The sequence below is a fragment of the Erpetoichthys calabaricus genome, chromosome 1, assembly GCF_900747795.2.
Source record: "Erpetoichthys calabaricus chromosome 1, fErpCal1.3, whole genome shotgun sequence".
Classification (NCBI taxonomy): Eukaryota; Metazoa; Chordata; class Cladistia; order Polypteriformes; family Polypteridae; genus Erpetoichthys; species Erpetoichthys calabaricus.
Window position 1 is genome coordinate 28,658,970 of NC_041394.2, and position 17,687 is coordinate 28,676,656.

Consider the following 17,687-nt stretch of genomic DNA (forward strand, 5'->3'; position numbering starts at 1 on the left):
TGAGTTCATCACTGCATTCTTTCTTCTTAATGATATTCCAGACAGTTGATTTAGGTAATCCTAAGGTTTTATCGATGTCTCTAATACTTTTATTCTTGTTTTTCAGTTTTAACTTTTCATTTGCACAGCTCTTGTCCTCATGTTGAACAGAGGCCATGACAGACTCCAAATCTTATTTTATGCTTATATGAATGAAGCAGTGAAACACACCTGAGTGGTCACAAACATCTGATGCCGATTGTCCCAAACATTACGGTGCACTTAAATGAGGAGACCATGTATAAAAAGGATTGTAATTCCTACACGGTGTGATTGAAATGTATACAAATACCTCTAAATTAAAATCTGCAATGTGCACTTTAATCACATTTGAATTGTTTGATTTGTAATTTTAAATGGTGGAGTAGAGGAATAAATCAAGGGAACTTTGTGCCTTTGTCCCAAATATTATGGTGGGCACTAATAATATATATATATATATATAAACTACACTGATAACTTGCCTCATCCTATGGATAATTCACCTACATGCAAATTAGAACCTTCGGAACCAGCTGCAATGAAGAAAATTCTTGAGGTAAAACAGGGTGATGTGCTGTGAAAAACGTATTCCTACCTAAATAAATTCGGCAAGGGAATGAATTTGGCATTGCATGACTGCATTCTAAATGAGGCCCACATCCATTAAAATCAGAAGAATCTGCATATTATAAAAATCAAATGTAAGCACAAACTTGTACCTTACTGTGCAATATGTCATTGTCATGTAGTGTATTGGTGGTTTATGTACGTAAATCACCAAAAAACTGTAAGGTGATTGAGTAATTAAATTCACTGCTATGTCTTTGTTGCAGGAATAATTTTCACTAACGGGGAGCGCTGGAAACAGCTCCGCCGTTTTTCTCTGTCCACATTCAGGGATTTTGGGATGGGGAAGAGGAGCATTGAGGAGTGGATCCAGGAGGAAGCTCGACATCTTGTAAAGGAAGTTAGAAAAAACAAAGGTGAGCAGAGCTGAATGTTCAATAGCAAATTTGTAATGGCAAACACATCTTTAAGAGAAAGCAGAGATTCAATCCTGTTTGTGCCTTCTTCAGCAGCATTGAAGGTGTACCTCCAGTGGACTGAGTAAAACCTTTATTTAAACATCCTGCCGTCCTACTCTGTCTTAAAGGCATATTTTAAATTGCATACCTCATTTCTTTTTTAGAGTAAAGGTACATTTTTTTTATATCTATTGGAACCCCCCCAAAAAAGTTAAACTGATCATCAAAACATAGCATCTCATTCAGCAGGTTTTTGAAATTGGAAGTATTTGTTTTATTTTTCCCATGAGTAGTTGTGTATCTTAGGTATGCACTTCATTAAAATCATTTTTGAGATTACTTTTTTGATTATTTAGACTACCCCTTTTAACATTGTAATTTGGAAACATGATGTCTTAAAAGGGATGCTATTCAAATATAAAGTTAAGGTTTTCAATGATCAGGAATTAGATAACAGTTGACCTGTATATTACTTTCAAATTTCATCCCATCTGAAGGTTGTATTTATCTTGTGTACAGTGTCATACACTGAGTTTATGGCTGCTTATGCTCTCAATAAGCTTATAATTGAAAAAGTAGGTTCAAAATTGCAGGAAAGGGTATTAAGAGCATACAGGCTCTTTCTATGGTTCATTAAAGAACTACCACTAACACTCATGTATTACCTGTGGTAATGGACATGTTAAAATTGTTAAAGCTGTGCTTGAGGGAAACTTAATTTTCCAAGCTTGCATTTTCTATAACGCATAATAATGATGGACAAAGAAATGAGTTATGAAGAACTGATGATAGAAGTCTAACAGATAACAGTGGTGGAGTGAAAAAGAAGTTTTTTTTTGTTTTGTGCTCAGTTGATAAAGTAAATTTGCCTAGAATATGGCTGAAGTGACATTTAACAGGAGTATAAGCAGTGGGTAGAAAGAGTTAAACCAAATATGTTTAAAACATAAATAAGAGGAGACCATGCAATCCTTCCAGCTCAAGTGGTTAGTTTATACTTAAATTGTCTCCTATACTATTTAAAAGTTTTCAGGGTCTCCATTTCAACTGAATCACTATGTAGTTTGTTCCAGATTCCCAGAACACTTTTTTTGTGTGAAGGAGCAATTCCCAGCTTCACTATTAAACGCACTTCCTCTTGAACTTGTGCCATGGAATGAATTATCTATCTATCTATCTATCTATCTATCTATCTATCTATCTATCTATCTATCTATCTATCTATCTATCTATCTATCTATCTATCTATCTATCTATCTATCTATCTATCTATCTATCTATCTATCTATCTATCTATCTATCTATCTATCTATCTATCTATCTATCTATCTATCTATCTATCTATCTATCTATCTATCTATCTATCTATCTATCTATCTATCTATCTATCTATCTATCTATCTATCTATCTATCTATCTATCTATCTATCTATCTATCTATCTATCTATCTATCTATCTATCTATCTATCTATCTATCTATCTATCTATCTATCTATCTATCTAATCCAGAGAAGGGAAGAAACTGGCATCTATTCCAGCAAGCATAGGGAAACAGTTCATCGCAAGGTCAAAACATACTTTCACACAAACACACACTAAGGCCAATGTAGTGTTAATTCATTACTGAAATGAAGGAACTGTGGGGATCACTTTTATGAATACCATTTATGATTTTAAAGACCTGATCTGGGTTCACATACAACCTTCTCTGCTCAAGATGGAAGAGGTTTGATCTCTTTCCTTCTCAGAGAAAGATATAACCTTTATCCTGTGATACATTTAACAGTGCTTCTTTGCACAGAGCTGATCAGTCTTTTTTCTTATCAGAACCATAAACAAGTATCCTGATACAATTTCAGCAGCACTTTATAGATTTGGTGTATAACATCCCATACATTTTAACAATTTTTACAAATACATTCTCAAGACAGTGTGGTTTTCTCTGTGCCCTAAAGATTTGCATATTAGATCTATTGGAGATTCTAAATTGACCATGTGTGCTTGTGTGTGTGTGTGACTAGGCCCAGTAATGGACTAATGCTTTCTAAAGGGTTAGCTTCTGTCTTGCACTTGATTCTGCTGGAATATGAGTAAACCATCACATGATCTTGAACTGGATTAAACAGGTTTGAAAATGCTTTATATGTTTCATATTGTGGTATTTAGTTTTTAAAATAAAACCTAATATTTTATTAACATTTTTTTCTATGTCTTCTATTGATGTTAACAATGATACAACAAAATTAATTCATAATTTTTTTGAACATTTCATCTCATTGAATGCTATCTATACAGTTATGGATAAAAACAGGTAAAATATATTGGAGGGAAAGTAGGAAACAAAGCCAGGGCAGGTGAGAAGGGAAAAGATGAGAGTAGGAGTGAAAATGCTGACATTAGAGAAGATGAAAGGAGAGATTTAAAAGTTAGTCAGTTATTAAGACCTGATAAAATATGTGATCCCAGAGTGAGAATAAGCTTATCTTCTTCTGATCTCTATGAAAGTGTCTTTGAATCCCTATTAACAGATCACTAACAGAAAGATCAACGAGACTGTACTCAAAATATGTGTAATGTTCTACCATTGGTTTTGTAAGGTCTTTGATCTTAACGGCTTGAACATTTTTTCCTTGAATGGTCTGCTACCCATCTCCCTGTCTCACCTATGTAGATGGCTGGACACCCACATCCTACAAGAGATGCAGTAAATAAGATTTTTAGCAAGAGGCTCGTTGTTTAATATTAAGCTTACCAGAAGGACCAGATTCAAGGGTATTGTTGGTGACATATTTGCAAATGACACAGCTGATCCTTTAACAGCTGAAAGTGCTTGGTGAAGAATGTGGTCTGCTTTTGTCTGGTAGAGTTCTATATTTTTCTAGTTTCCCCTTTTGTATTCTTTATTGTGTAGCCTTGTGAGAATGCCTCAAATCCCATAGTCTTAGAAGTATTTTTAAGATGTTGTACTTCATACAGAGAGGGAAGGGTAAAGCAACCAAATGTATACATTCTCTGTTCAAATCCTACAGCCAATAGAGCCAAACAACCAACTTTAGACCAATAGAATTCTGGTGCAACACATCCCTCAGTTACTGGCTTATTTTCATACCTGACCCCAAAAGCCATTTGTAGAGTGAAACTTGCAAGCTAGGTAGTTTGGCTTTCCTGTGGGGAGAGTACGTCCTGCAGAGAATCACTTGAAAAAACAGTTTGAGGCACTTCACTCAACCCTGCCACAATAATTTACTTTCTGAGTCAGTCCCAAAGACTCATGGGTTGGTTAGACATGAAAACATATCAGTGAAATAAAGCACTAATTTTACATTTGCTTTCTCTGACTTACAAATAAAGACATAAAAAATATTTATCAACTTATATACAAAATTTCATGCCATGGAGATCCAGGAAGGGTTAGTTAAAAAGGCAATTGTGGAAAGATTTATGAAATTTTATTTAATGACCAGTGGGAGACAGTGAGTGTTCAGGTGGAATGAGTAGTCTAACATTACTGAGGCTCCTCTTAGAGTGGACGTTACAAGGTCTGCTCCTGGCTTGATTGAGGGCTTGTCCAGATGGCAGAGTCTAAGTAACTGTGAAAGCGGTAGACAGTTTTTTAGGGTGCGAAGGGAGGAAGGAGCTGTAGATGAGGTAACTGTGTGAGTCAGTTGGATTGTAATAGATAGAGGTTTATATTACTGGAAAAGGCTAATATCAATGAATAGTAAAGTTGTGGCAGACATACATACAGTGTGCATATACAGTATATATACATTATATAACTGGTGGGGCACACATGTGACACCCACAAAACTCAAAACAGAGAATTCAAAGTTTTAAAAAGAAAAGGAAATTTATTAACAAAAACTGCTATGTAACACATGAAAGGAAAAACAATAATACTAAAAATACCCAAGATATCTGGCATTCATAAGTGACAAATGTGGAGTGGTTGGTCCATTTATGCACAGTCAACCACATCCCACTACAAAAATTATAGAGCAGCCTTCTTTTCATTCCTCTGCCAATCTTACCTCCATCTCTTTCTCCCATTAATTCCAGCTGAGCCATCATCACTAGCCATCTTCCGGCTTCAGGCTTGCCTCGGTGCTGGTTGAAGGATGTTTTTAAGCCTGTGTCCAGGAATACTTCCTGGCAACTCTTTCCAAATACTACAGGGTTACCAGGCAACTATTCAGAGACCTGTTCTTGCTCATGAGGAGTCCAAAACTTGCTGTTCTGTACATTTAAGCCCTGAATTGTAAACCACAGTATTCTGAAATAGTCTAGCAAACCTTAACAACACTACAAACCCTATTGTTACCTGTCCTACCTTTACAATGCATGAAGTAGTGGTTTACAGTAGTTAAAAGCTTTAAGGCTAGGTTTATACTTCACGCGACACGACACTTGCTCCAGCAGACACTCCTGCTATGCAAGCGTTTTACTGTTTATACTTGCTTACGTACTTTACGTAAATCACAGTGAGAACAGGTTCGGCTTTGCTCTGTTATGATTTGCCTGGAACACCCATTAAATTCCGATGACACCTTACCACAATATTTCTGAAAAGCATTGGACACGAGGCAGAAACAGTCCCTGGATGGGGCATCAGCTGATCGCAACATGAATACAAGCACTCACATACACTGGAGTCATTTTAGTGTCACTAAATCTGCATATCTTTGGAAGGAAACTGGAGCACACTGAGGAAACCCAGCAGAAAAATATGTAAACTCCAGGCAGTGAACACCAGCGACGTGACTCCCTGCGAGACAGCAGTGCTACCGCTCTGCCACTGTGTCACCCCCCATATGTGTAATTATTACAGTATTCATTATTTGAATGAAATAATCGATTTATCTGTAAAATGTAACCTACATAATTTAATGCATTTCATCATGAAAGTGATATCAAGTATAATAGATAGATAGATAGATAGATAGATAGATAGATAGATAGATAGATAGATAGATAGATAGATAGATAGATAGATAGATAGATAGATAGATAGATAGATAGATAGATAGATAGATAGATACTTTATTAATCCCAATGGGAAATTCACATTCTCCAGCAGCAGCATACTGATACAATAAATAATATTAAATTAAAGATTGATAATAATGCAGGTGAAAAACAGACAATAACTTTGTATAATGTTAAATGTTAACGTTTACCCCCCCGGGTGGAATTGAAGAGTCGCATAGTTTGGGGGAGGAACGATCTCCTCAATCTGTCATTGGAGCAGGACAGTGACAGCAGTCTGTCGCTGAAGCTGCTCTTCTGTCTGGAGATGATACTATTAAGTGGATGCAGTGGATTCTCCATAATTGACAGGAGCCTGCTGAGCGCCCTTCGCTCTGCCACAGATGTTAAACTGTCCAGCTCCATGCCAACAATAGAGCCTGCCTTCCTCACCAGTTTGTCCAGGCGTGAGGCGTCTTTCTTCTTAATGCTGCCTCCCCAGCACACCACCGCGTAGAAGAGGGCGCTCGCCACAACTGTCTGATAGAACATCTGCAGCATCTTATTGCAGATGTTGAAGGACGCCAGCCTTCTAAGGAAATATAGTCGGCTCTGTCCTTTCTTGCACAGAGCATCAGTATTGGCAGTCCGGTCTAATTTATCATCCAGCTGCACTCCCAGATATTTATAGGTCTGCACCATCTGCACACAGTCACCTTTGATGATCACAGGGTCCATGAGGGGTCTGGGCCTCCTAAAATCCACCACCAGCTCCTTGGTTTTGCTGGTGTTCAGTTGTAGGTGGTTTGAGTCACACCATTTAACAAAGTCATTGATGAGGTCCCTATACTCCTCCTCCAGCCCATTCCTGATGCAGCCCACGATAGCAGTGTCATCAGCGAACTTTTGCACATGGCAAGACTCCGAGTTGTATTGGAAGTCCGATGTATATAGGCTGAACAGGACTGGAGAAAGTACAGTCCCTTGTGGCGCTCCTGTGTTGCTGACCACAATGTCTGACGTGCAGTTCCCAAGACGCACATACTGAGGTCTGTCTTTAAGATAGTCCACGATCCATGCCACCAGGTATGAATCTACTCCCATCTCTGTCAGCTTGTCCCTAAGGAGCAGAGGTTGGATTGTGTTGAAGGCGCTAGAGAAGTCCAGAAACATCATTCTTACTGCACCACTGCCTCTGTCTAAGTGGGAGAGGGATCGGTGTAGCATATAGATGATGGCATCCTCCGCTCCCACCTTCTCCTGATATGCAAACTGCAGAGGGTCAAGGTCGTGTTGAACCTGTGGCCTAAGGTGGTGAAGCAGCAGCCTCTCCATGGTCTTCATCACATGTGATGTCAGAGCAACAGGCCGAAAGTCATTCAGCTCACTAGGACATGATACCTTTGGGACTGGGGTGATGCTAGATGTTTTCCAAAGCCTCGGGACTCTCCCCTGTTCCAGGCTCAGATTGAAGATGCGCTGTAGAGGACCCCCCAGCTCCGATGCACAGACCTTCAGCAGTCATTGCGATACTCCATCTGGACCCGCTGCTTTGCCGGCACGAAGTCTCCTCAGCTCTCTGCTCACCTGCGCTGTTGTAATTATGGGTGGGGATGTCTCTCCTATGCTGGTACCAGTAGAAGGATGTGTGGAGGGTGCAGTACTCCGAGGTGAGAGTGACAGTGGGTTAGGGTGGTCAAACCTGTTAAAGAAGTTGTTCATTTGGTTTGCTCTCTTCACGTCTCTCTCGATGGTGGTACCCCGCTTCGAGCTGCAGCCAGTGATAATCTTCATCCCATCCCACACTTCCTTCATGCTGTTATTCTGCAACTTCTGCTCCAGCTTTCTCCTGTACTGCTCCTTCGCCGCCCTGAGCTGGACTCGGAGTTCCTTCTGCACGCGCTTGAGCTCATGCTGATCACCGTCTTTAAAAGCCCTTTTCTTCTGGTTCAAAAGGCCCTTGATGTCACTTGTAATCCATGGCTTGTTGTTAGCATAGCAGCGTACTGTTCTTACTGGAACTACAATGTCCATACAGAAGTTGATGTAGTCAGTAGTGCAGTCAACAACTTCCTCAATGTTCTCACTATGTGATCCCTGCAGGATATCCCAGTCTGTAGTTCCAAAACATTAAATATTAAACATATAAGTCTAAGGATTCTAAATGTGCAGAGATTTGGAATATTATACATTTAATGTGTTCTGTGTGGTGATCTATTGTTGTTTGCTGCTGCTGTCAGGTCAGGAGGAAGCCCCAGAAAGAAAAAAAAGATGACACAAAAGATGGTATGTGAGACTTTTAAAATGTATCATGTTATTACGATCGGGAATATGCAACGCTTGAATATAAAAGCACCACAAATGCATCTGTATGTCGGCATTTTGCTTCACCACATTGAACCATTCATCACACATCGAAGCATGCACATCGATCCCAGAGGATCCGCATAGCGTCTTTCTGTCACATGTAGATAGTGTGGCGAACAGCCGGGTCCCATGACCGGCCGGGGTGCCCCTTCAACGTATATTCCGGGGGAGCAACCATGGACTACTCAATACCTTCCCCGGGATGCTTGGTGGCAGCCTCCCTGGCTGACGAGGATGCCTCAGTTTCCAGCAGAGCTCCATAGGAGATGGAGTCCTCCACAGCCCTGTTGGGATGTGGGGTGGCCGCCAGGGGGAGCTGCATGGGTCCTGGAGCCCTGCTGGACAAATCTTCAGCCCCACCCGGAAGTGCAACTGGAACAAGGTGGTCAAGCACCTGGAACATTTCTGGTTGGGCTATAAAAGGGGCCAGCCACCACCACTCAGTGGCCAGAGTCGGGAAGAGAGGACAAAGCTTCAAGGGAGTAGTGGTGGTCCCAGAAGGGCATGTTACTTTGTGTGTTTAGTGCTTTATTTGGGACTGTGTTGTGGCTGGAGGGATTACGGGGAATACGTGCCCTAAAGCTGAAGAAAAATAGTTTGTTTTACCCGTGAATCTGTTTCAGGTCGGGCGCAATATAGCCCTATTGTTGCAATAGTAAACAGAGACTCTGATGTCACATTCCAACTTTTATTACACTGAGTCCCCCGACTTTTTGCTGGTACTGCAACTCGTGCACGTGTCGCATTCATTTCTGAGGACCTGCTCAGAGGACGCGTCAAATGAACACTCTGAATGCGAGGCAGCCATGAAGTGTATGCGTTCTGAGCGTGAAGTATAAACGAGGCCTAAGAGATAACCCTTATTTAAAAAAATATACAAGTGTTATTTTCTATGCTGTCTTCTTGTAGCAATTCTTCCTTTGTGACATTCTATTTTTATGAAGTTTCTGCCACTTTCTAAATCAATGCTGCAGCTACAGGATAAGTAATCTCTGCTTAAACATTCTTATGGATAACTGGAATAAATAACAAGCCTAAGACTGCACTGTGCCCCCAACATTTACCTACCCTTGTACTATGTGCCAAAAATCAGTATGAAACTGAAGGAAAGGAATAGTAATATTCTAACACATAGACACAACATTATAGCAAAAGACATTCAGCATCGCTTCAAAAAGTGGGAGGAAGGCTGAAATCAATGCATATAATTTGTGGGTAATTACAGTGAAGGCCACCACACATAATAATGATTCATGTACATTACTGTGAAGTAAATGTTAACTTGTAAAACTTTTGATCTTCCATCATATATATTCATATTGTTTTCTACAAAAATGTTACCTAAAATTCTTTCATTTAAAATGCATACAAAAGATCTATTTGATGTTTAAATAAAAGTCATCCACACTTTTAGTCCTTTCTTCCTTCATTCTCTCTTTCATATATCATGAGGGACGTTCAAAAAGTTTCTGCACTTTTTTTAACTCTATTATTAAGAATTTCAAAAAAATTCCATTACTTTTCTATATAGTCACTTTTGTTTGTGATGCAATTTTTCCAGCATTGTACCATCTTTTTAATGCTCAATTACTACTCCTCCCTCCTTCACCATTTCCAATGAAAATATAAAAGTGCAGAAACTTTTTGAACGTCCCTCGTAGTTGAAAAGGTTCTGATAAGAGTATAATTTTATATGCATGTTAATCTCCTGTACCCTTTCTGGTACTTTGATCTTTACAGGACACCCCTTTGATCCCACTTTCTTCTTGAGTCGTGCTGTGTCTAACATCATCTGCTGCATCATATTTGGGCAGAGATTTGAATACCACGATGACAACTTACTTCACCTCCTGTCCCTACTCAACACAAATGTGCGATTAATCAGCAACCCTTTCACTCAGGTAAGAAATTAGTTTAAGTCTGGTCAGTGCAGTTTTAATTCAGATCTTACCTGTAATTGACTAAGCATGTCAGCTGAAAAGGCTTATACTGGATAGATATGAACTTGAAATTCAAACAGTAAAAAAGCAAAAGTGAAAGTACCTTAATAGAGCACCAGAGCATCTCTTGCCTGCTCAGAAACTTATATGAGGCACCAAAACCAATGAACCACAAATACTGCAAGTGGAATGAAACATTTTTCAATAACAAACTTGTTTATGTCATGTTTTAAGAATGAAGGTTGAACCCGCAAATACTTGACTGGATTCAGATCTGGTGACCAATATGAGCTTGGAAAATGGACAGCTTTGTTGTTATTCTTATCAAAACAGTGGGTGGATGTGAATATGGTGTGGTTGTGGTGAGCCACATGTGAGAACAGAGAGAAGGATTGTACATTTTGCTATGTTCCTGGGAATTTTAATACACTATAACAATAACTGTCATGCTTACATTAAAACGTCCATAAAAATCATTAAGAAATACAAAGAGACATAGCTATTCCAAAACTGCGGTTGAGTGCTATTTAGGACGTGAATGGCTGGTTAAAGAGGTCATTAATAAACAGAGAGTCCTGCTAGGTCTTGACAATATAAGGAATCAGTTAGAATTACATGTATTGTTGCTCCAGACTGTTCTGAGACTAATTACTTCAAAAACACATACACAATGGAGTGGCACTGGGAATCTTTGAGCAATGAGATAGAAGGCTCCTGGTCCAATAGTTGCTAGTAGACTGGCCTACTGTTATATGGTATATTATACAGTCATTATAGTGGTTGCTTGGTCCTTTAAATAAGATCTGGGGCTCAGAACTGCAAGGGCATTAAAGTAAGACAGGAGGACTTCAAGAAGGAAATGTTTTTGGTCAAATGGGTAGTGTTAATTTGGGAGTTCTGTGGACAAGCCTTCCATTGACTGGGCAAAGAGAGGCCGGAAAATCTGAGAAAAGGGAAATGATTTTCTGTGTGGTATTTAAAGAATTGGACTATAAACCAAATCTAATAAAAAGTGTGACTGTCCTAGTTTAGGAATGTTTTGAGGAGCATTGGATTTATTGTTTACACTTGTTTATTTTGTGTATTCTGTTAAATCCTCCGTCATCCACTTTTTGTGTTCTTTACTTATAATATGGAAACCTATATATATATATATACTAGCAAAATACCCGCGCTTCGCAGCGGAGAAGTAGTGTGTTAAAGAGGTTATGAAAAAAAAAGGAAACATTTTAAAAATAACGTAACATGATTGTCAATGTAATTGTGTTGTCATTGTTATGAGTGTTGCTGTGTTTTATATATATAAAATACACACACACACATATAAACATATATATACATATACATATACACATATATATATACATATCTACATATATATATATATATATATATATATATATATATATATATATATATACATATACACATCCACATATCAACATATATATATACACATATATACACACACACATGCTTTATGGGTGATGATTGTTTTACTCTTTTTATGTTTATTTTATTTTATTGTAGAATCAACTCCTATCTGCGCACAGCAGGGCAGCCGTGGGCGGATGCGTATGGTGTATTCACTCCATGTTATCGTGCATTGCGCTGTCAGTGGTATTTTGATAAAAGAATTTGAACAACATATAAGAAGCGTATAAATTATTAAACAGTAAAACATTAACATTTAAGAAGTAAAGTTACATTAAGTACTACTGCAGTGCCTTCGGGTATACCTCATTTTTTGTTTGCCCATTACATGCTTAAATGTATACATTTTTTTGGTGCACCTACCGGAGAACACGCGACATATAACAGAGCGTGGGAGAAGCATGGATTTTAAACACGCGTTGAGTTCATCTGCTGGTCTCCCTCGTGGAATAACTGGTAATGTTTGACTAAAATCTACAGCGAGTAAAACGACATTACCTCCTATTTTTTTTTTTACGATCTCTGAGATCTTGCTTTTTTCGGTTCAAGGCTTCATAAGCTCTTTTATGTTGTATGGTGTACTTATCCCAAACCATCATCTTTGAATGTTGCAAGACTTTCGCCTTGTATGTAGATCGGGGTAATTACATTCATTGCATTCCTTGTCTGAATCACAATCTGCTTGTATGGGTGGTTACCTGGCACTGTAGGGTTGCCACCCGTCCTTTAAAATACGGAATCGTGGCGCGTTTGAGAATGAAATTGCGCGTCCCGTTTTGAATCAATACTGGACGGGATTTATCCCGTATTTTTTTTATCATTTTTTTTTTTAAGCAGCGTCTCATGCAAATCATCCCACACACATTTTATGAAGATGCCTCCTTTCCTACTTTTGATTGGGTAATACTTGATGTCATCGTTAGTTTGATTGGTGTTTTTAACTGTCCAGTGAGGAGGGCGTGTCTTTTAAGTACAGTCTGCAAAGTGTTGGCACTGAGATGTGGCGTCAGCGCCATAGTTGAAGCCCCTAACGTTGCGGTCAGCAAGTCGGCTAACATCCGCCATGTGCCGTCTTTCAGTTGCGAGAAGCAAATCATAGAATGGTTGAAACTGTTGCCCCTAACGTTGCGGGAGCGTTTGTATAAACTTAATTTAAACTTACGTTTTACACCGTGCTTTGTTTCCCTTATGAACATGCTTGTATGCTTAACTCGCTCCGTTCTCAATTGTTTAATTAATTTTTTGCTCTTCGCTGTTTGCGGCTCTTCCTCCATTTCCCCCCACTTCGTTCTTTTATCTCGCGAATATGTTATTGCAATCCTTAACGGGAGCGTTTCAATAAACTGATTGAAAATAGTTTTGCATTTACCTTTTTAGTAAAAGGCGAGCTTTTAAGCCTGAGAAATCACCCCGTAAATGCACACGTTTAATTGGACATGTGTTAATATGTATGGTTACAGAGTATTAAAAGACAGTGAACAACGTCAGTTACCTTTGTTCCCGCGTTTGATAAAAGGTGAGCTTTTAAGCCTGAGAAATCACCCCGTAAATGCACACGTTTAATTGCACATGTGTTAATATGTATGCTTACACAGTATTAAAAGACAGTCAAAAATTAACGTCATTTACCTTCGTTCCCGCGTGCGACTCGTGCTGTAAATCTCTTCCTTGTTTTTAGTTCACGTGATTACGTAGGAGGCGTGATGACGCGATACGTGACCTCCGCCTCCTCCATTACAGTGTATGGACAAAAAATATGTTCCAGTTATGACCATTACGCTTTGAATTTCGAAATGAAACCTGCCTAACTTTTGTAAGTAAGCTGTAAGGAATGAGCCTGCCAAATTTCAGCCTTCCACCTACATGGGAAGTTGGAGAATTAGTGATGAGTGAGTCAGTCAGTCAGTGAGTGAGTGAGTGAGTCAGTCAGTCAGTGAGGGCTTTGCCTTTTATTATTATAGATATATATATATATATAATATTATTGGCTTCTTTGCAATTTCTTTGGTTTTGAATACATCTCATCTTCTTGAGATGGTGCAGAATCACTAAGTTGAGCAGGTATTACAATTTTTTCTCAATTATTGTATCCTTTGACAAAAAACACTTTTATATTAAATGTCTGTCTAATCAACAATGACACCTGTTCTTCAAATATAAGTGTTTTGCTAGTCAGTTTTCAGACACCATTGAAAGAAGAGATATAGCCGTGAAGCCAAAAAAGGTCAGTACCAGAAAGACAGCCATACAGTACCAAAACAAGAAATGAGACAAAAATTGAAATGAAACAATCAGGCCTGAATCAATAAACTAGAGGGTCAAACTGGACAGTTGACTATTCTTCAAAGCAGGGAGGCTTTTTGGATTAGATTGCAATTGTGTTTCTTCATTTCAGTGATTTGTTACTGTTATGTCAGCAAACTAGTAGATAAACTATTTGAGCAAAAACTGAGAGATGCACTTTAAGAAAAAAAAGGGTAGTGAAATAAAATTTAATCCCAATATGAAAGACAATAATTAAGCACAATGATAAACTTTGAATTCCTTAGAGATTTGGTATCCTCAGATTGGATAAGGATTTGAACTCATAGCCATCCTTTATCCCTTTGCATCAATTATGCATAATTCTCGATGTCAGAGTTCATGCCTCTAGCAAAGCTGGAACTGGACCTAATGCTGGAAATAAACAATGGTGGCATTTGAGGACCTAAAATAACACCAGATCATGACAGTTACGTCCCGGACTTATTCCCTGGCCTGTGTTTATTTTCCTTTTTATTTATTTAACATATTTTATGTATTTATTTTAAATTTTATTGCCCATTTCCATTCTTTGTGTTATGTATGGAACCCAATGACATGGGACCAGTGGCGTAGCGTAGTGGGGGCGGCAGGGGCGGCCTGTCCCAGGCAGCACTTTTAGGGGGCGGCAAAATTTCACAATAAATAATAATAATATCTTGTAAAAATTTGAACCATACCTAAATAAGGGGGCGGCGGAATTTTCCTCCGCCCCGGGCGGCTGACACTCACACTACGCTACTGCATGGGGCCACCCTGACATAACTAGTGCAGACATCACATTTAGCCTTCATAGTGATTTGAGAGAAATGGTTTCAGCTGTGGTTCATTAAGGTTGCTGGAGTTTTTGTGAGTATTGATTTCCTTTATTTTTCTGATTATGTCTTCTGCTTCAATCCTTGGATTTTGCTTTTTGGATTTTGGCTTGGATTTACTGCATTTTTCCTTGATTTATATTTTTCGCCATACCCCTTTTGATTCCATTTTGCCTTTTTGATGCTTTCACTCTTTTGATCTATTTTTTAAAAATCCTTAATTATAAAGATTAATGGTGGGACTTCTCTAATCTAGTTTTCAAAGCTAAGCTTGTTATTATTTTGAAGGACTTAAGTGAATAGGACTGGAGAGCTTTGTTGGGTAGAACTGCCTGTTCTATATTTTTCTAATATTCTGATGATTTAATCAAGCCAGATTAGACAAAGGACAGATCAACAACTTAAAAGTATTGTGCTAAATGTGATGTATAAAATACAGTCAAAACCTAATGATTGCTAACAAGACAAGTGATCAAAATCAAAGTTTTTTTTTTTGTTTATAATCTTTGGTTTATATTGCTACAAACTTTGGACACCACTATAACCATGTAGCCATCTTATGTCAAAAGGCCTCCATGATGCAATGGGTTATGTAGCGTATACCACATTATAGTGACCCAATATAGTAAAAAAAAAAAAATTGACGACACTCATGAGTAACTGACACACAAATTGATGACAGCATAAAATGTAAATGCGTAAAATCGTTTTGAAACGATGTTATCAAAATAAAGATCACACATAGTATATCAATCATAAAAAATGGATAGCATTATTTTCAAGAACCTGACATATGTGAAACTAGGAGTGAGTACTTACTGAAGGTAAGTAGCTCCTATGAGTGAAACATTAAACTAATGGAAAAATAAACAAGAGTAAGCAGATGATTTACACCAAAATAAATACCAATATAAATAAAAAATAAAGGAAAAACTATGTGAAAAAAATAGTAAAAAAAGGCAAGAGGAGATAATATAATATTATAGACACTTGTAGTCTGTCTTGTCATACTGGGTGGACGTCTAGAGTATATTATTAATGCTTACTTACTTTAATTTTTCCAAAATGTTTTTGGTGATGTCACATGCTTACAAATTCATAGACTGTACCAAGAAATGGGCACTGCTATGATGTGATTGTGATGTAATTTAGCTTAATGTTTAGCAATGCCAGTACAAATAATGAAACTGCTAATGGCAGCATTGAAGTGGAGATGGTGGAGCAACTCTACTTATCTTGAGATACTTTGTATATGGTTTAATAAAGATGGTGGCAGATGGGAGTGGCCATCAGGATGAATGTTGGACAAGCCAAAAAAGGCAAAGTGATGAAAAAGATTGACATTTTTTTTTCTTTTTCCTTTTGATTTAGCTGTACAACATTTTCCCAAGCCTCATAAAAATCATGCCAGGCGTTTATAATAAGATTTCGAATAATGCAAAGCAGCTGAAGCAATTTGTCTCAGAGCAAATTGAGAAGCACAGAGAGACACTGATGGCTGACAGCCCTCGTGATTACATCGACAACTTTCTTATCAGAATGAAGCAGGTGAGTAAAGAGCAGAACCGCACAAGTAAAGAAGTGCAGATATTGAAATGAATTGGATTAAGGGTTAAAGAGCTAAAAACATGCCTAGCATTGTAGCATTTCATATAGGTTTATACAATTAAAAAGTTCCAGGTGCCTTGTAACCTTTCTTAATGTTTCCAGCTTTTGATTTGTATATCAGAAGTAGGGGTCATGAGGTGGTAGGTTTCTAGGGTCATTATTGTCATATGTACAGAATACAGTGAAATTCTTGCATGTGCCAATCAGCATAAAACAAGTCACCACCTTTCAGGGCCATCATTAGTGAGTATAACAATCTTACCTTAAAACATTTGCTATCTTTACCAGAAACGTCTCGGAACACAGTTTACAACATTATGTACTACTGGGAGGCAAATTACATTTTATTCAGATAGGTAGTGGATTAAAAGAGTATTCAAATCCTTCACTTTCTGCACTTTTTATTATTTTTTAGATTTCATTTTATATGACATCACTTCCGGCAAACTCTGATGACATTACTTCCGGTACCCAGAGCCCCCCTCTCTGCCACATTAGTTCCTGTTCTGGCTGCCCTGACTCCATCTCTTCCTCCTATCCACCATATTTATAGAGCAGTCTCAACCTGTTAGTCAGTTCAGTTGTGAACTCCATTTATGTAAAGACGTGGTTTTTTTCTTTTTGCTGATTTTTCAAGTATACAGGGTGGCTATCCTCCAACTTTTTTCTGTCTGCTGCCTAATTTTTTTTATCATAGGATACATTTTAAATTTTTACCCATCTTATCTGTCAACACTCAGTTACCACCCATAATGACAAAGTTAAAACATGTTTATAGAAAGTTTATTAAAAATCAAAAACTAAAATCACTCATTCACCTAAGTATTTAAACCCTTTGCTGTGACAATTTAAATTGTGGTCAGGTGCATCCTATTTGATTTAGTTATTTTTGAGATGTGCCCAAGACTTGAGAGTCCATCTGTTTCAAAGTGAATTGATTGGACAGCATTTGGAAAGGCATATACTGTACGATAGAAGGTCCCACAATTCACATTGCATGCCATGACAAACACCAAGCCATGAAGTCCAAGAAAATCACTGTAGAGCTCTATGATCAGATTGTGGTGAGACACAGATCAGGGCAAGGGGATAAAGCCATTTCTACAGCTTTAGCGTTCCCATGAGCACAATTGTTTCAGTAAATGTGGGATGGAAGAAGTTTAGAACCACTAGGACTCTTTCTAGTGTGGCCTGTCTGGGCAAACTGAAT

General features: G+C 38.2%; 1 protein-coding gene across 1 annotated transcript in view; it reads left to right on the plus strand.

The window, feature by feature from the left end:
- Positions 1-17,687, plus strand: part of LOC114647993 (cytochrome P450 2B19-like) — a 63,694-nt gene that overhangs the window by 33,083 nt on the left and 12,924 nt on the right. The window contains exons 3-5 of the mRNA XM_028796758.2: positions 855-1,004; positions 10,120-10,280; positions 16,241-16,417. Coding sequence (XP_028652591.1) covers positions 855-1,004; positions 10,120-10,280; positions 16,241-16,417 — 488 coding nt within the window. The remainder of the gene's footprint in view (positions 1-854; positions 1,005-10,119; positions 10,281-16,240; positions 16,418-17,687) is intronic.